Raw genomic sequence first — 24,544 nt, 5'->3', positions numbered from 1 at the left:
CAGGAATAAGTACTAGTGGGTACGTTGAACTGCTTACCAGGGCATCAAACACCAGGAAGTCGTATGTTTCGTTGTCTGACATTTCCATCATTATGTTAAAAAGTGCATCCAGTGTATCTTGCAAAAACTGAAGACGAGAGAAACAGAGGTTATCTGGGTGCTTTCATTCAGCTCCACACTGCAGAAATTTGGGGTCTATTAGGTTTCAATGGAATGGGGTTAAAAATCACCTTTTCTTTAAAATTGGCTCAGTTGCTTAGCAATGCAGAAAACAAGTCGTACATCTACAATGACTGGCTGGGTTTAAAATGCGGAACTAATGACACAGCAGGTATGTTTCCAGCTGAAGACAGAAACCTACCTTAACAATCTCTCCTCCATCCACCTCCATCAACTTCTTTAGGTTGTGCTTTATGTTCTGGGAGTTGGAACGCCAGTTCAACAGGCCTAACAGGTCAACTGGGAAGAGGAATCACAAACATCAGCATTAGAAGGAGCAATCCAGGCCATTTCAGGACACAGCTACAGAGCTCTCTAGAAAAGATAGCTGCTCTTAATCATGGCTAATTCAAGCAACGCCCGATATGTTTGTTCAGTTCTGTCTTTTAAGTCAGAGGAAATCTTGTGATCCTTTTATCCTTCAATGGGAAAGAAACAACTGCTAATATAAAAAAACCACAAGAGGACATCTGACTGGAACTCACACTCCTCAATTAACAACATCACAGTCATAAGAAGTCAACTTAAAAAGCACGTCCCACCTGTAATTTGCTGTCTTTGTCTAATTTCCCCTTATTACTACCTCGTCTGGGAGGATTCAGAGGGAGGAATTTATACACAGGCACTAACTCACTTTAACATCACAACTGCACTGTAGAGATTTCACTTTTTCCATTTTTTAGATGAGAAAACTGAGGCTTTATGACACTGAATTACTTGCCTCAGGCCACACAATGCTAAGGGGGTGGGAGAAATGGCATTTTAATATCAGGTTTATATGATTTCAAAATCCACATTCTTGCTACTCTGCCATCCTTCCTTCCCCAGAATTCTTCAAAGAAATACACAGACAAGCAGAGTCGTAAGAGCAATTAGATTTACATGAACTGAAAAAATGTGTAAAACTAAACCAGATGAATTTTCATGATATAAACTTAATAAATTATAAAGAAAAGCAAGGGTATGACAGTCCCCAAATTCAAGGTAGTAATAAGTTTTGGGAGAGAATTAGAGACCACATAATTTTATTTTCATTTTTTAAAAATTGTTGATAGTCCTTTACTTATTTTACGTGATGCTGAGAATCGAACCCCCTGAGCTCCAGCCCCAGCCCGAGACCTCACAATTTTAAAAAGGAAAAAAAAAATACAAAGAGAAATCATAAACTTTGGAGCTATAAAAATCTGTTTTAAAGGTCTAAGCCCATCACCTATAAACTCAGGCAAAAATATTTTCCCATTTCAAAATTTGATTTTTCTATCAGCAAATGATAGTAACATGGCCACACCAATATTTATAGCAACTCAATTCACAATAGCTAAGCTATGGAACCAACCTAGGCACCCATCAACAGATGCATGGATAAAGAAACTGTGGTATACATACACGATGGAATATTACTCAGTCATTAAGATAAATGAAATGATGGCATTTGCAAATAAATGAATGAAACTGGAGACTATGATGCTAACTGAAATAAGCCAGTCCTAAAAAAAACAAAGGTCAAATGTTGTCTCTGTATGTGATGCTAACACAAAATAAGGTGGGGGTGCGGTGGGGAGAATAGAAGTTCACTGGATTAGAAAAAGGAGAATGATGGGAAGGGTGGGAGATGGGAATAGAAAAAACAGTACAATGAATTGGACATAACTTTCCTAGGTTTGTGTATGAACCCAGCACCAGTGAAACCCCTCCTCCTGTACCACCACAAGAATGGGAAGCTATACTCCATATATGCATAATTTTTTTTTAAGTTTTGATTTTCTGATCAATAAACTGGGGATGATTGTTTTTATTTTCTTTTTAAATGTTTATTTTTTAGTTTAAGTGGACACACATCTTTATTTTATTTTTATGTGGTGCTGAGGATCGAACCCCGTGCCTCGTGCATGCCAGGCTAGCACGCTACCACTTGAGCCACATCCCCAGCCCCAAACTGGAGATGATTATGGCAATACCAATGCTCGCATGTCCCAGGGTGTGCAGGATAGGATACATGGGAGTCATCTGCGGGGCCTCACACTGCAAAGGCCAGAGCTCCTCCTCCCCTTTTGGTGACACTGTCTACCCTCACCTCCATCTGGACCAAGCACCAAGTGTGCCCATACCCCTCCATCTGCTCTAGCTGTGTAAAAACAAGACAAGATCTGTCTGTGATCAGCGCCAGCAGCTTTGAACCTCTTGCATGAAGAGGCATCCTCAGCTAAGGAGAAAAGCCCGGGCTCTCTGTTTGAGAGGAGAACGGCTGTCCACGTTGCTCACTGAGCTCCCTCACGGTGGACGGCCTGTGCATGTTTTCAGCCCTTGCTTCCTCTGCATAAATTACATTGGTTCTTTATCATTTCCATCAAATCAGGAGAAAGCAAACGCAGGAGCAATCCGTAACTGTCAGTCACCTGCCCTGACTTCTCTGATGCTCACAATGAGGTGACATCTTTCTCACTCAGTCCCTTCTCCCTCACTCCCCTCTGGGATGAAGCTTCCCTTTTTAGACCCAAGGGGAAGATGTTTCTCTTCCCCTGTGGAAGTGAGTATTTTTGGAGATGAAAAAGTTAATCAAACTGTGTGGTCCAAGGGAGCATTCCTCAATGCTGGAAATGTTCATCTGTGCTGTCCTCTCTGAAATTCACCAGCTGCACTTGAGATGTGACCAATGCAACTAAGGGATTAAATCATAATTTAATTTAACTGATTGTTATTTAAATTAGAAATTTTTTAAATTGATAAAAATTCTATCTATTTGTGGAGCTCAACCTGATGTTTGGATATGTGTATTGACGGTGGAATGGCTAAGTCAAGTTCACTGACACACAGAGGCTTCACACTGTTTTTGTGATAGAAACACTGAAACTCCGCTCCCAGCAATTCTGAAGCAGGCATCATTGTCTAGCATCACCATGAGCTAAAATACAGCCCCTGAGCTTGTTCCTCCTGAGTGAAATTTTGTATCCACTGGTCTCCTCATTCTCCATTCTTTCATTTTAATTAACTTAAATTTTGCAAGGGACATGTGGCTAATGGCTACCATATCCAGGCAGCCCAGGTTTCAAACAATGGGGTGAAGAAAATGGGGTGAAGCAGATACCAGCAAACCCAGCACTGAAACTGAGGCACGCTACCCGTCAATAAGCTTTCCTTGCTCTGGCTTGAGGACAACAGCATCGTAACAACATGTTCATCCTTTTGTATTTTATTACAAGTTAATTTTACACACTCCTTCCTGGTTTTTTGTAGGAGTTTTTGTTTTACTTTTGCCTTCTGAGGTCTAGTCTGGAAAGGCTGATCCAACCCACTAGAAACTCAACAAACACTGGCCCTATCCCTCTTGAACATTCTTTGATAGTTAAGTGCACTAGTGATTTATACAGTTTATTACCATGCAAAAAAAAAAACAAACAAACAATATTCTGACATTCTGCAGTTAAATATTTGGAAAATACCAGAAAGAAGTTAAAAATGAAGAATTCTCCAAACTTTTAGAGTTCTTTTTTTTTGGTCTTCTCCTGTGTCCATGTAACCACAACAGCAAAAATGACGGCTGACAAAGGAATGATGAAGCAAGTGAATTTCTGTTTAGACTGGAGTCCCATCCCCAGGATTCCCGATTGTGTACATGCAAATGTTCCAAAATCCGGAACAATCTGAAATTTAAAATACTTCTGGCCCCATGTACTTCGGGTAAGGGATACTCAATCTGTGTTGTCAATAGTCCTGTTATTAAACATGGGAAAATCAAGTCACAGAGAGGTCAGGTCACTTGCCCCAGACGTAATAGCTAGTCAGTAAGTGGCAGAGCAGGGATGTGAACCAGGAGATCTGTCTGTAAAGTGTCCTCACGTAGTTAAACAAAACTGGGGATGATGGACATAATGTTAAAAAGTCTGCCACAACCTCAACTATGTTTTGAAACCCAAATTTAGCAGCTGTATAAATTTCATCAATTACATTATAATATTTAAACTGATCCCAACTATTGGACACTTGTGTTGTTTGCATGATTTCCCTGTTATGGATAAGGGGAACCATCCTCAGACATAAGTCACTCTTGTGCACAGCTTTCATTGTTACAGAGGTTCATCTGAAAGGAGTCAAATTCATCTTCTGTAAATACTGCACCTTTTGGGGCTGGGGTTGTGGCTCAGCGGTAGTACGCTTGCATGTGCAAGGCCCTGGGTTCCATCCTCAGCACCACATAAAAATAAATAAATAAGATAAAGGCACTGTGTCCAACTACAACTAAAAAATAAATATTTTAAGAAAAATACTGCGCCTTTGAACCCCTACCAGCTGTTATTTTAATCATTTCTATAATGAGGGTTATGTGGCTGGTATAATTCTGCCATGTCTTCTATAAAGCTCAGAATGTTTTCTGGCTTAATTTTTGATGAGTGAGTTTTTACTTTCCCATATGGAGACTTGAACTTCATTCTGTGAAGCCACTTGCCCAAGCTGAATACCATCCCTATCCTCCAGCCGGCCATGATTCATCAAAACAAACCCAATATCCACCCTCCTAGGACCAGCCAAGATTGGATCTTTGTACTAGATTATCTAAACTGTTTGGTCTATCTTTGCACTTCTGTAAGGCAGAGTTCCTGCCAGGTCCTTTGCTCAAATCCTCTCCACAGCACAGGGGATATAGGATTTCTAAAGCAGGGGCCCCTGGGCAGCCAGTCCTTGACTCACTATGTTCAGTGGGACGCCATGCGTGTGGCATAGGTGAAATGAGTAGCTGTCATTAGCTACCAAAAGCCACATTATATACAAAGCCACAACTGATATCAGAGACTGGAAGGAGAGACCAAATGAAGCCCCATTTAGACCAATCAGCTGATTTTGCAGAAAATTCCTGACTTCTTGTTGGAAAAAACAGGAAAGGGGTGAATACACGAGGAAAAGAAAAACTCTAACAGGAAACGCTGCTCTCTGCCATTGCTGCCTGGGCAGGAGTCTGATGAAGCTCTTGCCAGCATCCTCCCTCATCCAACACCTCCTGGGCACACACTCCCTACAACACATTATTAGAGTCGCTGCCTGGAAGGCAGGAAACACAAGACTTGCAGATTTACAGCCTCTGCGAACATACTTATAGGTTTTACAACATTGAAAAAAAAAAAAAAAACAACGGAAATGCCTTTCATTCTATTTTAAAGATGGACAACAAAACCTCAGAAAGTTCTGCAATCTGATCAGCGCCGCCCAGAACAGCACTGGAAGAGCAGAGAGCAGAATCCAATTGTCCAGATCCCACCCTGGAAGGCCTGGCCCCATGTGGTACAGCACCTGGAGTCTAGCCAGGAGGCCCAGGAGGACTGGGCGGTGAGCTTGGCGGTGTCCACGTGGTCACCACACCTACCGTTCTGGGTGAGTTTTGTGGAGCAAATCAGGGTGGCGATCTGAAAACTGTCCTTTGTGCTCTCCTTGCTTGCGGTAAAGGCCGCCAGGTTTTTGGATGCTTGGAGCTCTTTCTCCTCCATCTCTACCTTGGTCCCAGGCAGGGTCAGGTAGAACTTAGCATCTTCCATTTTCTTGTTGTCCCCCTGAAAAGAGAGCAGGTTAGGAACACCAAACAGGCAACGTCTCTCACAGGCAATAGAAAAGTTGTCAGGAGCACAGCGTACTTCCAGTGTGAGATGCAGGCTTTACCAAATCATACTCCCGATCCCCTCCACCCTGACACTATCATATCTTTCCACAGGGATTGAGCCCAGAAATAACTTCATCACAGAATGAAAATGGAGGAAGTTGTGAACTACAAACCAGACTATCTTAGTCTCTGCCAGAAATAAATACATATATTGCAGAATAAGGTTGCACTCCACTTTCTTGAACCTATAAATGGTCACATTTTACTTTAATGGATTGATGGAGAGCTTGCTATGCCTTCTAAGCTATTTACAAATGAACAAAATGTTATGGAAAATATTCATCAGATACAACTCAAAAGAGTTGTCAACGGTACAACCCCCCAGATGTTGTTGGATGCATGAGATCTTCCAGTGTCTACTCCAAACCCTGGGAGTAGATGTGAGAGCTCACCAGCATTAGAGGGGAAGAACAGGAGCACAGCTCTCAGGGAAGGAAGCAAGACCCAGCCAGCAGGGAATCATTTATGGTGACATGGAAACCATATCCCACCGTGCTCACACTCCAACCAGGGCCAACGACACACTGTCTGTGTGCAGTGCAGGATGATGTCGAGGAGAGGAACCAGCCCCTTGGCTCCTTGAGCCATGGCATGATCTCTGCCTGAGGGTAAGACACTCTTCCAGAACTCAACAGCAGTGCAACTCACTGTCTCCAGAAAGGCTTGAGAAGCCACACGGTGGGACCATCAGGGCCCCCTCTGTCTTTCTAGACGTTTTAAGGGGCTCTGGAGAGGTTGCTGATGTTTGCACACATCAATCTGAAAGGGGTCTAAAAGGCCAGTTTCAATCCAGCCGTCTGGAGCACCTTGTATACCACCAGGTCGTGCCTCCCGTCCTGTAGGGTGGTGCCGTCTGGGTTCATCAGTTTCACAAAGGACACCCCAAAAGCACGCTCTGATTTATCTCTGGCTGGAAAGACAGAAATATGTGTCTGAGCAATGGGGAAAGACACCAGCGGCTGAGAACTGGGCTGGTTAATTTCACGCTTGCTCCGGGGTGTGCTGCTCAGCCACTGTAGTCAACACTAGTCAGCAAGGAGGTAGCCCTGTGTGTCTCCCAGACCTCCAACTGAAGTCACCCAGCACCCCCAAGCCTCTGGGCTCTGCCTATATCCCCTAATAAACGAGATCAGCATCCACTGAGTCACCCAAATCAGAACGTGGAAGTGGCTACCGATCCACCCCACGTCAGCACATCAAGGTCACATCCTAAACGGCTCTCTTCCTAACGGGTCTGTCTCTCTAGTCCTCCTCCGCCCAACACTGTCTCCATACCCAGCCAGAGGGAGGTTCCCCCAATCCAATCCAACCCCAGCCCCTGCCTGCCCTGCTCAGACCCTTCTCGAGCATCTCCACTTCTGCTGTTCTGAAACCGAGGCTGTGAGGGTGGATGCTGCTGCCTGAGGCCTCTGCCTGTCCACCCTCCCCAACACACAGCCTAGGTGTGTCCTGTGGCATCTGGGGAGGAAGGTCTAGCGTCATGAGGAGGCCGGGCACTGGGCCAGCCTCTGGGCTCGCTGCTAACCCGCCCTGACCTCTGTGGCTGGGACCTTGTGGCCTGCTCTCATCAGAGGTACGGCTCTAGGGTCTGCAGGGACAGGGGTGGCTGAGCAGTGACACACTGTATGACTACACCACCTCTCTACCGGCTCTCCTGCTGATGGTTTTCGGCCCATTCCAATGCTGGGTGTCATGGATAAAGCTATGATGAGCACACCCCAAAACAAAACCCCCAACCCCCACCACAGGCCACCTCTCAGGGCTCCTCCACAACCTGGAATAAAATAGTTCTCATACTTGGGATCTGGCTCTGTGCATCTGCAGTGGATGCCTCGGCCCCAGTGCAGCTCTATCCCATCCTAGCCAGGACCTGGCCTTGCTGCGCCTTATGCCCTGTGGTATTAATGTGCATAAAAGCAGGAAGTGTCATCAGATGACCGTGGGCACTCAGCAAGGCAGTGTGCAAACAGGGCTTCGCATATGCCTGCTCACAGAGACCTCGATGGTGGTGAGCTTGGAGATCCCCCACTGAGAACGTCTCAGAGGGAAACATCACGTGCAGCATCTCCGACACCTGCCTCACAGTGGAACCCTTTTGCCACGTGGCATCTCTTAGCATCTCCCATGACACATGCCGGGGAGGGACTCTGAGAGATGGTGATAATAAAGATTTTTGGAAGCCCGGCACAATCCTTGGTCTGACTTCCTTGGCACCAATGAATTCTGAAATAAAGTTGCCCAAGATCTAGTTTCTAAGTAGCTTATTCTCCTGATCCACAAAAGCATTGTGAAGGAAGAGTCCATTTTTTTTTCTTTTTAAAATGGAAATATGTCACAGCCCTCCTAATACTTACATTCCTGAGATGATCTGTGTCGGAAGGTGAATCTTATGTGACAGCGCGTCACCTCCTCTATGGCGATGAACACCTGCAAAACGGCAAGGAGTTTACGGTTTACTGACACCTAGCTCTTGGCCTCCGAGGCTCATTTTACAAAAGGAGACTCCATTTTTAAAAAATATTTATTTTTTTTAGTTATACGTGGACACAAGATCTTTATTTTATTTTTATGTGGTGCTGAGGATCGAACCCAGTGCCTCACACACGGTAGGCGAACGCTCTCCCTCTGAGCCACATACCCAGCCCAGAAGGAGGCTCCATTTTAATGAATTTATTTTTATTTGACATAATGAACATATTTGTGGGGTACAGCATGATGTTTTGATTCACATAGGCCTCGTGGAATGATCAAATCGGGGTACCTAGCATAGCCACCATCTTCAACTTGCATCCTTTCTTCATGTGAGTACATTCTATATCCTCACTCCCAGCTACTTTGAAATATAACGAGAATGAGACTCTCAATTTTAGGATCTTACCACAGCAGGCATGCTTAGAGTGAGACTTGCTACAAGGTTTTATTCACAAGAGATCGAACTATTTTCAAACCATGAGAATCTCAGGAGAAGTTCATCTTGCTGTTGATCATAGATTCAGAGCATGGAGCTATGCAGGATTTCTAGCATTTATTCCAATATGAAACATCAAATACTCCCAAGTGGTATTTTGAGGTCTAGATAGGACCTTTCTGACTGCAAGCTGTCCATGAGATGATAATAATCAGGGGCCATAACAGAAGGAAAAGATAAAGCATGGAGGCAAGGAAGGTTTCTGTTCTTTATACACAGAGGGGACAGGAGAAAAGCCATGTGGAAAGGGCAGGAATATGTGGTGAATAGTTCAATAAATTCTGGCATGACCATATAATGGAGCATTATATAAACATCCAAAAATTGTTTCTGGAGAACTCAGAATACCTGAGATAACTACCTTTAAAAAGCACAACCTAGCTGGGCATGTAATCCCACGCCAGTAATCCCAGCAGTTTGGGAGGCTGAGTCAGGAGGATCACAAGTTCAAAGCCAGCCTCAGCAACATAGCAAAGCCCTAAGCAACTCAGCAAAATCCTGTCTCTAAATAAAATACAAAAAAAGGGGCTGGGGTTTGGCTCAGTGGTTAAGTGCTCCTGGGTTCAATTCCTGGTACAAAAAAAAAAAAGTGCACAACATAAAACTTTTAGGAGCAATGTCATTCCAACACGAACTAGATAAGAGTTGACACTAGTTGCTTCTCTCTTGAGATATGAGTGCAATCTCTCTGGGTTTTGTGCCACTTTCTTTTTAGTTTTCTATGAAGAGCTCATATGGCCCCGACAATCGGAAAGGACCCACGACATCTCAAGAAGAGGCAGCTCCAGAGCTAGCTCGGACAGAAGGAGCTCTAGGATCCTGGGTGTCACTTAATTTCTTCGAGTCTCAGTCTCCTCATCAGGAAGAGGGCTTTACAAAGTCTGCTTGCTTAGTTGCCGAAGCCTCTGTGGGACTCAAAGGAGATGCCTGATTTGAAAACCACGTTGGAATTTGTAAGACCCATATTTAAATTGAAAAGAGGCCCAGAAAGCTTGGGTAGGAGCCAAGAAGAAAAACACGTTAGGAAACTGCTTGCAGAGTGTGAAAATTTCCGCTTAGTTTTGGACCATCTTGGCAAGCTGATTGCATCGTGACAACCACAAGTTTCTCTATTCAAATTTCTCTATATTTATGAATGAGACTGCTATTTAAGAGGGCTGAAATTTTATTAAAGATAGAGGTTCTGAGTCAGAATTATGACTACCAATTCATTTCTTACTGCACCCCACAGGCAACTTATCTAAAACTTCAGGAAAGGTTAGAAATGATTCGGAGGTTAAAGAGCAGACAGGAATCTAAGGGAGGTTTAACAGATAAAAAGTCTTGCAAATGGCAGATGCTCACCTTGACAGTCTCATACCAACAGGGCTGCTTGACCTGGTAATAGACCACTGATTTGTATTCTGAAATGCCTTCATAGCCAGCACCCGGATGAATGGCTTTCTTTGGATGGAAAGGAAAAATTAGGAGAGGATACTATGGTCTAGGAAAGAGCTTCCCACACACCATGCAGGAGCCCCCATGCCCAGCATATGCCCTTAACTGGCATCTGTAAGCTCGTCTGGGGGCTGATAAGCAGAGCCAGACTGAATTTCTACTACTCCATCGAAGGTCTGACATATAAACCTGGAAGTAGCTAAGGACCAAACACTGTGTGACTCTTCCTCCGTCCTGAGATTTCTGTTCTCTCTTCCATCCTGAGGCACACATTCTCCTCTCTCTCTCCTCTCTCGGGGAACAGAGGCCTGGTGACAGGGACTAGGATGCAGGTCTCACGTGTGGATGCTCTGCCGTCTGAGGAGAATGGTCTCTCTCTGGGGTCTGCATTCTGCTTTAGGGACTTGGTGTAATGGTTCAGCATGATCGCTCAAATTCAGGGCTGTGTCTCTTCCTAGTAATGAACCACCTTGTACTGGAGAACCTGGCCTCAGTGGGCACTTCCACTCTGGTCAGCAAAGCTATGAGATGACCAACAAGGGAAGGTATGTACTTGGAATGAACTCAGGCAGCACAAGGGCTCAATCAATAATAGGAAAATTTAAAAAAGTCTAAGCAGGTTCGCTAGTAAAACTGGTCAATGATAATCAGTTTTATTTCCTTCCCGTAGGAAAAATGCAATCCACCCTGATGTGGAGAATAACTACAATGGGGTGGGGAAGTCCACCGCCACCGTACAGCGCTGGGTGTGAAGCGGCAGGACTCCGTGACACCTACCTCCAACAGGTTGCCCTCTTCATCAAACACAGACATGGTCACCTCCACGTTCTTAGGCGTCTTCTTTTTCCCTTTGTCAAACTCGCCGTGGATCAGGGTGATATAGATGTCATTCCGAACATCTCCTGCAAGGGGACAACCCACCCTGTGAGTGTTGCTGAGAGAAGTCATTTCAAAGGTTCGGAGGATGGAATATGAAAGAGAAAGATATGAAAGAGAAAGAAATGCTTGGATTACAACAAACGGTGCTCTCAGCAGACTTCCACACGTGTTTCTCAGCTTACTGCTCTCTATACCAACATGTCTTTCCAATAGTGATTCCTCACTCCACTGGGTGATAATTGTTGACTAACAATGAGCACATGTATATTTTGTTAGGATACAGTGACAAGATGGTTTTTTCATATTGTTATTTGGAGAGTGTGATATTTTAACATAAATAATGACAAATTTAAAATTAATTAATTAATACATGTGTGGCTCCCACAGACACCTGGAATACATGAAAAGCATTTCAAATTCCCGGATGAGAGGACTCAGGATTTAAAAAAATATGACTCCAAAATCTGTATGACATCAAACTGCCCCCAATGTGTAAAAAAAAAAAAAAAAAAAAAGAAAACTAAAACCTGATAGCACGACAAGAAAGAAAATTGGGCTGCATATTTGGAACAGGTGTCATTTTTACCAATTTTCCCTTTGGGGGTTAAAAAGATGATACTGCCCACAGTGGCTGGGAGGGAAGAAAAGGGGACTGCTCCAACATTCCAACCTGACATCCTAATGGACATACTCTGCCAACAGAGAACCTGACAGTGTGTGCCAAGAGCCTTAATTGACACAGCAACTCCATTGGTCATATGTCAAAAACGGTCAGGAGCTGAACATCATTTCCGCTAACAGTGAAGCACATGCATAACAGTGGTCCCACGAGATCACATAGTCTAGTGATGTCACAGTCTTTTAGGCAGTGTAAATGCACTTTATGATGTCCACACAAAGTGAAATTACCCAATGATGCATCTCAGGTCTCCCAAAGGTAAAATAATGCATGGTTAGGTTAAAAATGTGGGCAATGACCTTGTCTGGACGCTGTGGGGATCTTTCCTTCAAGTTGATATCTTGGGCTGAGAGAGGAGTTGGTGGAAAGGGCAGAGGTAGGAGAGGTACGGGGTGAGACGAGGCTTCAGAGACTGACAAAAGTCAAATCCCTTCCCGCACAGGCCGGCAGGACAAATTAAGAATCTGCATCTTCATCTTGCACATAAATGGAAGTCTATGCAATGCTATCAGCAAGGAGGAGTGAGAGGAAGTGGGGTGAGCTCAGGTGAACACTCGTCCATGCCACAGGTTGGGGAGGGGGAGAATCAGCAGGAAGAGCCGCTCAGGGAAGTTACACAGCTGTCCAGGGCAGAAACCCCGGGTCCAGCCTGGTGGAGGTGACGGAGATGAACAAAAGAATGGATTAGAGGTCTTTCAAGAAAAAATGGCAGGTCTTCCTCACCAACTCTGTGAGTTGCAAAGGGGGATTTCAGCTTTTCAACCGTGCGGATGCATGGATGAGGCCCCCTCCCCGAGAAACGCAGCAGAAGAGCACCAGCTCTGGACTACAGGAGCTCAAGGTACCAGTGCAGATGCCGAGGACGAATGTCTATGCTCCTGTCCCCACAGAAAAGGGCAGAGCCAGAACACAGTAGGAGCTTAAGGAAATGGAGCAGAGCAAGGAGCCAGCGCTGGGGAACATGCCAACGTGTCCAGTTAGCCTCCTGCAGGGGGAGCCCTGGGCCGTGTCCACTCCTGTCTGAAGTCTAGCTAGGGAAGCATCTGCCAGGGTCTGTGCAGAACAGAGGGAGAGAGCTTTGAGTTCCAGTAAGAGCATTTTCTTGGTCTTGCTTATGGTGTAGCTTTCCAGGGTGCTGGAGCTCTGTACCTCCACCATCCTGGGGCCACTGCAGGCGAGTAACTGAGTCTTGTGGACCCCAATGGCCTCCTGTGTCCTGTTGGATCAAGTTCTCACAGGGAAGAGGACACGGATGGTCAAGCGAGCGCAGTGCTTACCGGGAAGGATTATCTCAGGAAAGCCCATTTTTCTGGCTATTGCGGTTGATCTATCCACCAAGTGTGAAAAATTCTTCTGAACCTGCGAAAGGTCACCTGGCAATAGCTTCAAGGACACCCAAAGTCCTTTAAGAAAAGAAAAGATAGACTTTCAGTTTTCTGGATGACCTATATAAAACACACACACACACACACACACACACACACACACACACAGAAATGTTGAGAAAATCAAGAGTTGCATAATAATAACAGAGACCTTATTGTAAAGATGCAAATTCTCCCCCAGCTAATTTACAATTTTAATGACACTCCCATCAAAATCACAATAGGATTTCTTTGAGAATTTGATAGCAATAGGAACAGATCCTTACATGGGTGGGAGAAAAGAAATAAAGACAGTCCAAGCTGATACCAAAATATGTTGTAAAGCTATAATACTATATGAAGCTGGAAACAGATTAAGTACTGTAGTAAAAGGCAGTTTAATGCATAACAAAAGGCCTCTCCACTCTCCAGATAAAGGGGGGGGACACACACGGACAGACACACACCAATTCCATAAATATGCTGGGATCAATTTCTTGCTACTTATAGCAGAATCAATTTAACTTCTTGCATCAGACATTCATACAAAACAAGTTCCTTAGATGACAAAGAAGCAAATAGGAAAAAAGTCAAGAAATTAAAAGAGTAAATGTGTAGTTACGCCATCTCTGAGAATGAACTCTTTTAAAAAAGAGACACAAATTACAAAAGCAAAAGAGTTATCCACATACAAAGTAAAAGCTTTCATAAGCATAAAACTCTAAGAAATATACTACAAAATGATAAGATATTTGAATTCATCGTCATTATAAGTAAAGATCCTCACAAGTGCTGGGCATGGTGGCACACACCGGTAATTCCAGTGACTCGGGAGGTTGAGGCAGGAGGATTGCAAGTTCAAAGCCAGCCTCAACAATTTAGCAAGGCCTAAGCAACTTAGTGACACCCTGCTTCAAAATAAAAAATAAAGAGGGCTGGGGATGTGGCTCAGTGGTTAAGCGTCTTTGGGTTCAATCCCCTTCACAGGAAAAAAAAAATGTCCCCTACACAAGTAAACAGGAAATGAACAGACAATTCAGAGAGAAAAATGAGAAGTTTATAAATATTTAGCAAACTAGAAGTTGCAAAAGTGTGTCTTAAATAAGACAAAGCTTATTACTTTCATTATATAAGGATCTCATAAAATTGAGATGGGAAACTTCAGAAAACTCATAAACATGGATGAAGGGTAGAGATTCGCCGAGCACCAACTAAAGAGCAAGGAAGCTGGGAGCAGAGGCCAGGCTGGTAATTCCAGCTACTCAGGGGGCTGAGACAGGTAACCTAGAGAGACCCCCCCCCCTTCAAAAGCAAATAAATAAATAAGTAAACAGGCCACAGAACAAGGGGAGGCTATTTTTCACCTTTCAAGCAGGTTCCGATTTTTAGGTCTCAATTTTTGAGACAGCGCAGCCAAGTGCATGGCAGGGGGCCGCCTCCAGCCTGGAGAGCAGGACCCCTGGGGGAAACCTCTGGTTGGCCATCTGGCCACATTATGTCTCTGGTTAAGTGTGTCTCCCCATTGGACCCTAAATCCTACTTTGGGGGATTTTCTTGGGGAGGCAGTCCTAAATACATAAAAAGCTTCAGTCTAAAGCTCATCATAGCAGAAGAATTTAAATTTACTATGGTAAATTAGAAAGCACTTAGGTGTTTACCTAGGGGATTTAATTTCCTTCAATTTGTTAAATCAAAACGACAGGAGGCCATCCTTCTGGACTGAGCTCCCGCAGAGGGCCCCAACACACCATGCTAAAAACCAATGGCATCACCCATGTTAAAGTACACATCTTCAAAATGAAACTCATGTACTCTCTGACCATCCGGGAAATCAGGAGTGGAGATAACCGCGAATCTCCCCAACGGGCCAATTTCAGACAGCATGATAATGAAGTTTTAATCTTTACACAAAAAGTAACCAGAAGTAACCTGAGGAGAGCAAGTCATTTATTTTCCTATCTCCACTTGACAAGGAAGTAAGTTTGAAATGACCCATTGCTCTTTGTTTTTGTGTTTTCTTAAGCCTTTCTCTGTCTGTAATGCCAATCTCTCCTGTTCAAACCATCAGAACACTTATGGAATGAAGTGTTGCCCAATTCCAGAAGAGAAAATGAAGCCAATTAAGATCTTTAAATTTGCTGTAATTTTTTTTTAAGCACTGGAATATTATGCAGCTGCAAACATATTTGTGCAGAACCTGAAAACATTTGAAAAGTGCTTGTTCTATTCTTCATCAGCAAAAAAGGAAATGGTACTTCTAGTTTTCAAAAAAGGAAATCACATTTACACAGCAATCTATTTAATTTAAGATTCTTAGATTAAGTGCTCCAAAATATCACATACATTTAGCTATTTGTTTTCAGATTTTTTATTTATAGTTTACCTATCTTTCCCACTCAGGATATTGTGAATACATAAGAAACTAAATATATCTGCTTCTATTTCAGAAGACAATTATAGGGTGATTAAAAAAAAAAGTGACTCAATCTTTACTATTACACAATTAGGGTCACCATCTTGGAATCTTAACTTTAAAATTTCAGGTATTTTTTCCTTATATGAGTTTAAAATGAGTTCCCATAAGCAGAACTTCTCTAACTTATCAAAGTTCTGTCAACAGAATAAGACATGGAGGTACTAAAAGTACCCAAGAAAGCTTCATGATATTTGATGGTTATATGTAAAATTATATATTATTATATTATGTTACATTAATACATATTGATTTGTACTTCTCCTTTCAGTTTTAGAAGAGGGTATGGAATAAACTTATCCAGGGGTAAAACCTAGTTACTTCTGATTCTCTTTTCCTTGGTGCACTCACAGAGCATCGACACTGGGAACGTAGGGTGGAAGAAAAGTCTCATGGGATAAAAATGTGTTTCACAGGATTTCCAAATTCAGCTGTGATCTCACAGGGGTGCGCTCTCCTGCTCTTGGGCATTAAATGCCTGAGGTGGGTGGTCCGCAGCAGAGGCTGTTTTGTATCAGAGATAGTGAAAGGGCAGGAGTCCAAGGCCTAGCTCTGAAAGCCTCTCCCACCCTGGCCAAAGTCCCCACTCAGCCCAGAACTGGGTGCTGTACCTTGTCCTTTGTGATTCACTTCCTTTGCTGCTATCACTTTATTCAGGACTGAAGTGAGTGGCTCATTCTCTCCAGTCACGTGCGATGTCATCAAGGGTGACATTATGAGCTGCCTCTGCCGAATATAGGTCTCCATTGCAATTCTGGGAAAGACAGACGTGGTGAGGAGGAAAGGGGAAGAACAGAGGGTCCCCTCGCACAACCTCAGATCACGAGATCACGGTGGGTCTCAGGGAAACATAAACCCCAAACCCAACCAGAGGACTCTATGTTAAATACAAATCACAGGAAGCCACTCTTGTGGAGTAAGCTCCTGTAGGACCCCAGATCTGGCTGGAAGTCAAAACAGCATCACTCATGGTAAAGTTCCAAGCTGAAAGTTCACGGAGTTGAAACTAAGCTGCACGTTTGACCTTCCAGAAATCTGGTGGGGGTGGGGTGAAGAAGAGAGAGAAGGAGAAAACAGCTAAATTTCCCAAACAGGCCTGTTTCGTTCGGCCCCATGAAGCACTCTCTGCCTTAATCTTTTCCACCATAAAGGTCCTAAGGTACCTTTCGAGATACTACTAAAGTAACAATGTTAAACCAGTCAATTGTTTTTTTCCTACTGTCCTGTTCTGCTGCCCCTGACTTGTAAGGGAAGTAACTTTGAAATGACCAATCCTCTTATTTTTTTTGTTTCTGCTTTGTTCAGTTCTTTTCTGTCTATATGATCAACTCCTGGGCTCAGCTCATCCGGACAATTATTCCGTTTTGTGGAATGAGGTGCTTCCCAATCCCAGAACAGAAAATAAAGCCGGTAAAGATAATTAAAATAAGGTTGGGGACATAGCTCAGTGGTAAAGCACTTGCCTAGCATGCATGAGGCCCTGGGCTCAATCCTTAGTGCTAAAATGAAATAAAATAGATATTAAAAGAAGTTATTATAATTCTGTCTTTGACATTATCTTTCCTATATTTTTCTTAAAAATTAAATTCATCTTGGAAATGACTTGAGGCAAACCCAAGAAAAAAACAAAACTGTTAAACAAAAATGTTGTTAACTAAGATCAGAAGCAATGCTCAGAGGTCTTCCTGAGGTGGCTGCTAGGATGGAAGTGCAGATCTCACACTGGTGAGAGGGGCAGGAGACCTGGCTTCAGTCCTGCTTCTACCTGACAGCGCTCAGCTTCCTCCTCTGTGGGGAAAGGGGCTTGGTTCCGGTGCCTTCTGAGGCCCCGCCTACCCCCACCACCCCGTGTACAGGAGAGGTCCCTGTGTATGGCACCTGGAAGGTGTGCTTGATTCCCACATGATGACAAACCACACTAAGGACTGCAATGGGAGGGGCCCTGCAAACAAACCCCACGGCATGATCTCATCAGGCTGAGGCTCTAGAGGGAGGTCAAAGGACCAAGGGCCCATTCTCTGGAAGGCGCTATCAGTGTCTGCTTATCAGTCTGGCACTGCTCAGTAGCCTCTCCTCTCCTCTGCCTCCCAGGCCAGCTGTCCTTGCAGAGAGCCCTGTACCCTGCTAATAAAGCAAACATGTGTCTGGAACCTGGGACTGCTGGAATCCAAGCTGTTTCCTTCAAATGACTCTCCCTAGAGCTACCAGAACCTTCCAGGCTCAAATACCACAGCAGGTTACAAAAGCTCTTGCCATAAATCGCAGGTGTTAAATACCAGAGGCCACAACTGCAAATGTGAACACTTCACAGTGACTGTGAGCATAATCAAATTAGGGCTGGTTCCTTGGGGACTCAGAACAGGTGTTATTCTCAATGGGGACAACCTCAGGGCCCACCACTGCTACATGGCCGCTGGCTCAGAACCCAGCAGGGAGGCACGTGACCAAAGGAGGAAACCCACCACAGCAATGAACATAAATATTCAGACATCTTCATACGCATGAATGCTGCTCCTTCCTAACATGTAGATTCATATTTATAACAATAGTAAATATACACACATTGCACATGTAAGATTATATAAGTATGTACAGCAGAGGCAGCATTCACGGACAGCAAAGACATACATGTGTAATGCACCTGCAACATTTTATATTTATATTCATCCAAGCCATTTGGTTAACATATTAAATATATTCATAAGTATAACAAAGTAATACATTAACACTGTATTAAACAATATAATTTTAAATGTATTTATATATAATACATACATATTTATGTTTGAGTGTCATGTACCACATTACGACATTTTGGTTCATGAGAGACTGCATGTGTGACAGCGGCCCATAAGAATATATCAGCTGGTGATGTTGGGGTCATCTGAGTTTGTGTGAGCATGTTCTCTAAAGTGGATGTAATGATGAAACTGCCTGACAGCTCGCACCTCCGAACACACCCTTTCCAAGAGGCAAGCAACGCATGCCTCTGCATGTGTTTCAGGAAGAGCACTCACGGATGTAAGTTCTAACTAATATCAGCACTATCTTACATAAAATCTGCACCTCAGCCTATCCATGGAAGGTCTGTGTCCCTGCAGGGTACCAGGTTAGTGGGTATTTTAAAAATAATTTATGATTATTTTATGGATGAAAGAGGAGAGTACTATTTACTGGGGGCAATCTGCATCAAGACATTTAGAACAGCCCCAAAGAACTGAACTTGAAATGGAAAGATTAGGATCCTTATAATTTAAATAATAAACTCACATTTAACATATATTTATTGTGAAAAAACTAGGAAGCAAACAAAAAGGGTGAAATCATAAATAGTTGAACCAAGGTAAATAACCATTATTAATTATGAAAGATATTCTTTGAAATATCTAAATTTTAAGGCTTTTAACAATTTACATTTAAAAAGTCCAGCATAGTGGCGCACGCCTGTAATCCCAGCAGATTGGGAGGCTGAGGCAGGAGGATGGAGAGTTCAAAGCCAGACTCAGAAATTTAGCAAGGCGCTAAGCAACTCAATGAGACCCTGTCTCTAAATCAAATACAAAATAGGGCTGCGGATGTGGCTCAGTGCTGAGTGCCATTGAGTTCAATCCCCGGTACGCCCCCCCCACCCAAAATAAAGGAAAAACAACAATTCACATACCTGTAAGCAATATGTGTTTCCTTGTGCCCAACCAAATACTGGGTTCTTAACAACACTGAATATTTTTTAAATATGTTCAAACCCAACCCTAAACTTTGTTTCCTTTGCACTTCATGGATCCTCAGTGAATTTTCTTGAGTTTGTTTCCTTTCTATGTGCTTACTAACTTTTATTATTTTTTTTTAATTTTTAAGTCTTTTTTAAAAATTTTTATTTAGTTGTTGATGGACCTTCATTTTATTCATATGCGGTACTGAGAATTGAACCCAGTGCCTCACGCATGCTAGGCAAGTGATCTACCACTGAGCCACAACGCCAGCCCTCTCTATACATTATGGATACTCTCTCTCTCTCTAATAGATATTGTAAACATTTTCTTTTCTTGTGTAGAAGTTGTTTCAATTTGGAGGCTGGATAAACCCATCAATTTTCTTTTTTCAGTCACACTTTTGGTGTGTGACTTAAAATGACCTTTCTATATCACTGTTACATAAGACTTCTTCCTATAGTATTGAAGGATTTAGTTCTTACAAATGATAGGTTTAATTATCTGTAATTTATATTGAAATAGGGTGTGTGACTGGGCTCTAATTTAATGTTTCTTAAGTGATCAGCTAATTTCCTCCAAAATCATGTTTCTTTAACATAATTTATCTTTCTCCCCTCATTGTCGATATGATATGTGAATCATGAGTTGTTATCACAAATGTCCTTGAACTGCTTTCTGAAATTCTGTGGGGCAGATGCAAGTTACTGGCTATGGGAGGAGTCATTTCCAGAAACTTCCTGGGTTCCCCTAGGCCACCACCATCTACACAGGGTGGGGGTGGTGAGAGGAGCCTGACTGTCAGACCAGTCCCAATGCTCAGGCCACACTTGTCATTTCAGCAGCAGGACTCAGATGTGCTCACTAACAGCTTCCTAGTGGCCTGCCAGCTCCTTCGGCCCAGAGCAGGGGCCTTAATAAAGCTCTGGGGGAATCCTTTCCCGAGGTCCCAGGCTGGCTTCCCCGGGTACAGTAACACTAACCTATGGGCTAGTCAGCCTTCACTCTCTCACCTCCTAAACCCTTGCTACTCAAAGCGTGGTCCCTGGACCAGTGCCGTGGCCATCCCCTGGAAGCTTGTCAGATGCAGACCTCAGACCTCCTGGATCAAATTTTGCCTTGTAACAAGAGTCCCAGGGACTCCTATGCATGAGACAGTTTGAGAAGCTCCCTCTCTCCAACGTGACTCCACTGCTCCACATAACAGGGTGCCGACACGTGTTAGCATTTCTGACACTTGAATGGCACCTTCTCTGGCTTTGAGTACAGATGTCCACTTTACTCTTGATTTTATATTCCTTTGGTTACGTGAGGGCAATCAAGAAATGTTCCATTTACTCTCTTAGAGCTCCATGTGAAGAACTCCTATGAAAGCCTTCTGTGGATCTCTCCTGACAACCTTCCAGCCGCAGCGGTCTCCCTCCCTAAATGACAAAAGGCTACCTGTCCCTGGTTCTGTGTTCACACCGCATTGGAATAGCTGATCCAGGCCTCAAGTCACCCAGGATATGCCAAAGTACTTACTGCTGAAACGGAATGAAGTGCTGCTTCTCCTCATCGTCCACTTTCCCGTGTATGATGTCAGTAATATCCATCACTAGGAAGGAGAGGAACTTAATTAGAGAAACTAATCACTCCCTGCCACGGTAAGTCGCCATGGAAAGGGGCAGTATCCGCCAACACAGAACATGGGAAGAAAGATATCAAGTGGATGCTCCTTTTACTTCTGAGCCAGTGATAACTTCCCAGGGTGCCCAGCCCAGCAGAGAAGCAAGGCCTGAGGCTGCCCAGGAAGAGGTCTTGATTTTCTCAGATCCACCCTGTAGACCAGCCCTTTTAAAATCTCCACAACATGGATGATCTGAGGTGTGAATTTTTAGCAAGCTTGCATTCAAAGTCACAGGGAATACATTTTTTTGTTGTTGTTGTTTGTCAGGACTGTCACAAAAATGAAAAGACCAGAGAGAAACTCAAGACTTGAAGGCGTCAAAAATATGTCTCTTTGATAGATTCTCATCCAGTTTCCTTCAGAAATCTGGGCAGGAGCATCACAACAGACCCAACAGTGATCTGTTCCTTCCCCAAAGAAGAGCCCTTAGCACTGTTCTGGGATGGCTTTCAGGTATCAGCCCTACTTTGAGAATTGAGGAAACTAGCCAGGCATGGGGGCACACACCTGTAATCCCAGTCACTCACTTGGGAGGCTGAGGCAAAAGGATCACAAGTCCAGCTTCAGCAACTTAGAAAAACCCCTATCTCAAAATAAAAATAAAAGGGCTGGGGATGTACCTCAGTGGTAGAGCATCCCTGGGTTCAATCCCCAGTGCCAAAAAATAAAAAGTAAATTTAAAAAAGAGAAATGAGGAAACTAAGGGCCAGAAAAGTTAGTGATTTTCCCTTGAGTTACTCAGTTTTAAGTAGTAAAGTGAAGCTGTGGACCCAACAGGGACTGCAGGGCCAGCTGCCTCAAATATCAATAAGTAATCAATAAGTGGGCCATGTGAAGCTGCTGATAGACAGGGCCCTTGGCAAGAGGTGACGCCTTGGTCAATAGTTAGTTTGGCCATAAACTCTGCATTCACAATCGACTCCCCAGATAACCTGTTTGGAGATAAAAGGAAGTACTAGGATCTGAGATAATTCTACAAAGAACTAAGGGGCAGGAAGAAATGCTTTCTGTAGAGCCACTCAGACAACACAGTATGGAAGGCTTAGGAAACTTCAGCTAGGCCAGTGTAGGAAGCAGGGGTCACATTCAACCTGTTGACAACTCTTTTTTTTTGTTTTAATTTTTAGTTGTAGTTTAACACAATACCTTAATTTTATTTATTTATTTTTATGTGGTGCTGAAGCTTGAACCCAGAGCCTCACACATGCTAGGCAAGTGCTCTACCACTCAGCCACAACCCCAGCCCAACAACTCTTAATGAAACTGTGTAAAAATCGTACCAAAAAAAAAAAAAAAAAATTTACTAGGGTGGGGGTATAGTTCAGTGGTAGAACACTAGCAAACACGAGGCCCTGGGTTCTCGTCTCAGCATCATAAAAAAGAAAGGAGATCAATACATAGGCATGTGCAGGAAGGATTCCAATAGACGGATCTGATTCTGCTGTATGAGACACTGTGCTGGGCACAGAGCGGGAAACACAGGATGGGCTGGGGGTGGGTGGGTGGGCTGAGGACCCAGAATCCCACAATAGAGAGCTGGCAGTCCCAGGTGCCAAAGGCTGTGTGAGGGCACTGATTGTGACATCATCCATCCTTCCCCATCCGGACTGGCTTTCTGGCCAGCCTGTCTGTTTTCCACCTTTCCTCTATCTTTTTCAGTTTTTAAAATTGTGGTAAAATCAGGGATGGAGTTGTGGCTCGGTGGTAGAGCACTTGCCTAGCATGTGTGAGGCATTGGGTTCGATTCTCAGCACTGCATATAAATAAACGAAGAAAATAAAGGTCCATCAACATCTAATTTTTTTTTTAAATTGTGGAAAAATACACGTAAAATAAAATTTACTATCATAACCATTTTTACACATCCATTAACATTACCACCAGGCATCCAGAACTTCTCCATCTTTCAAAATTGAAATCTAGCCATTCAACAGCTCCCTCCGCCCCCTCCCTTCTTTCTACTGTCTCTCTGAATCCGACTCCTCTAGGCACCTCATGTAGATGGAATCGCACAGTATTTTCCCCTGTGTGTCTGGCTCATGTCCCCCGGCACACTATTCTCAAGGTTCAGGCCTGCTGCAGAATGGGTCAGATCCGCCTTCCTTCGTGAGGCTGAGGGAGATTCTCTCTCGTATGCATCCACCCCTGTTTCCCTTGCCCATCGATCCCTGGATGGACACTTGGGTTGCTCCACCTTTTGGAGACTGTGAACAGTGCTCCTACGAATGTGAGTGTACTGGGCGCTCTGGGGCTTTCAGTTCTCTGGCTGCTGTGTACTATGCCAGTTCCACCCCTAACTTTTTGCAGATCTGCCACACTGCAGCCCACAGTCGCTGGACCATTGCACACATGTCTCTGGGCCTTTCTTGTACCTGCTACTCCAAAAGGTCTCCGGAGTCCACAGGTGTGCCTCTTGCCCTCCTTCAGCTCCATGTGGCCCACCCGGACTATCTGGCACACCAGGCTGATGCGAGGCCGGATGAGGTCCATGCTGCTGAGGTCCTGGAGGCAGTCAAAGAACACAGAGGGAGGGGGTCAGGCTGCTCACTGTCACCTTCGAGAGAATTCTCTTTCCACTCTACAATGGAGACTGTGCAGAGCCTATTTCTCAATGCTGAAATACCAGAATGACTCCCCCCTGCCCCATGATCATCTGAGAACAATGATGGCATCAGACAAAATGATTTTATAGTTATTAAACAACACCTTTTTTCTTCCCCAGTTCCTACTTCAAATTTCTGAAACAGAGCCGGGTACAGTGGCACACACCTACAAACCCACAGGCTCAGGAGGCTGAGACAGGAGGATTGCAAGTTTAAGGTCAGCCTCAGCATTGTCTCAAAATAAAAAGAAAAAAGGGCTGAGGATGTAGCTCAGTGGTCAAGCACTTGCCTAGCATGCATGAGGCCCTGGACTCAATCCTTAGTACCACAAAAGTAAATAAATGAAAGAAAGAATAACAGGAAGAAAATTTCTAAAAGAGATAATAGTCAATTTAAAATCCCTAGTTTAGTGAATCAAGCAGGGTATTTAGAAATGAGGACACTTGTTGCTATGGGTATATATCCTTTTAGCGCCTGTCTCAGTACAGGATACATTTCAGTGTTAAATGAAATAAAAACTCTTATGACACTGACATTTATTGAGTACCCACACAAGTTTGTGACATTTCATCCTGTCTTCAAAACAGTCCTGGCAGGCAAGTTCCGCACAGGCCCCGAGGTGTGGCTGGGGTGGGGTGGGGGGCTCTGCTCTCCCATTCACGTTCACAATGTCAGGCAAGTACCCAGAGTGTGCTCACAGACCTTATTCACTTCACATCAGAAATAATTTAACTACACCTCAAGGTCTTTCTATGAAACAGCAGCACAACTCCTCTTTACTGAACCAAGAACTACTTTTCCAAATCCATCCCCTGCAACCCAGTTATCTTGGGTCACTAAGACAGGAGTCTACACCACTAACATCCATCCTGAATTCCTACTCCAGGATCTGTGAGTTC

The 24,544-nt window shown here is 43.8% G+C and overlaps 1 protein-coding gene across 2 annotated transcripts in view; it reads right to left on the bottom strand.

Annotated features, from left to right (window-relative positions):
* The window catches only part of DOCK5 (dedicator of cytokinesis 5), a 188,358-nt gene that overhangs the window by 64,400 nt on the left and 99,414 nt on the right, over nucleotides 1–24,544 (bottom strand). For both annotated transcript variants that reach the window (XR_014019101.1, XM_081269061.1), the window contains exons 10-20: nucleotides 23,415–23,544; nucleotides 20,898–20,970; nucleotides 16,278–16,420; nucleotides 13,107–13,232; nucleotides 11,049–11,173; nucleotides 10,179–10,277; nucleotides 8,221–8,293; nucleotides 6,673–6,776; nucleotides 5,576–5,759; nucleotides 362–459; nucleotides 38–127 (exon numbers count right to left, since the gene is read on the bottom strand). Coding sequence is in view for 1 of the 2 variants with exons in the window: in XM_081269061.1 (XP_081125187.1) it covers nucleotides 38–127; nucleotides 362–459; nucleotides 5,576–5,759; nucleotides 6,673–6,776; nucleotides 8,221–8,293; nucleotides 10,179–10,277; nucleotides 11,049–11,173; nucleotides 13,107–13,232; nucleotides 16,278–16,420; nucleotides 20,898–20,970; nucleotides 23,415–23,544 (1,245 nt within the window). In the remaining variant the exon portion in view is untranslated. The remainder of the gene's footprint in view (nucleotides 1–37; nucleotides 128–361; nucleotides 460–5,575; nucleotides 5,760–6,672; nucleotides 6,777–8,220; nucleotides 8,294–10,178; nucleotides 10,278–11,048; nucleotides 11,174–13,106; nucleotides 13,233–16,277; nucleotides 16,421–20,897; nucleotides 20,971–23,414; nucleotides 23,545–24,544) is intronic.

The sequence above is a fragment of the Spermophilus citellus genome (assembly GCF_964194105.1).
Source record: "Spermophilus citellus genome assembly, chromosome: 16".
In the NCBI taxonomy this organism is placed as follows: domain Eukaryota; kingdom Metazoa; phylum Chordata; class Mammalia; order Rodentia; family Sciuridae; genus Spermophilus; species Spermophilus citellus.
Note: the sequence above shows the minus strand (reverse complement) of the source record. Positions and strands in the feature narration are given on the sequence as shown.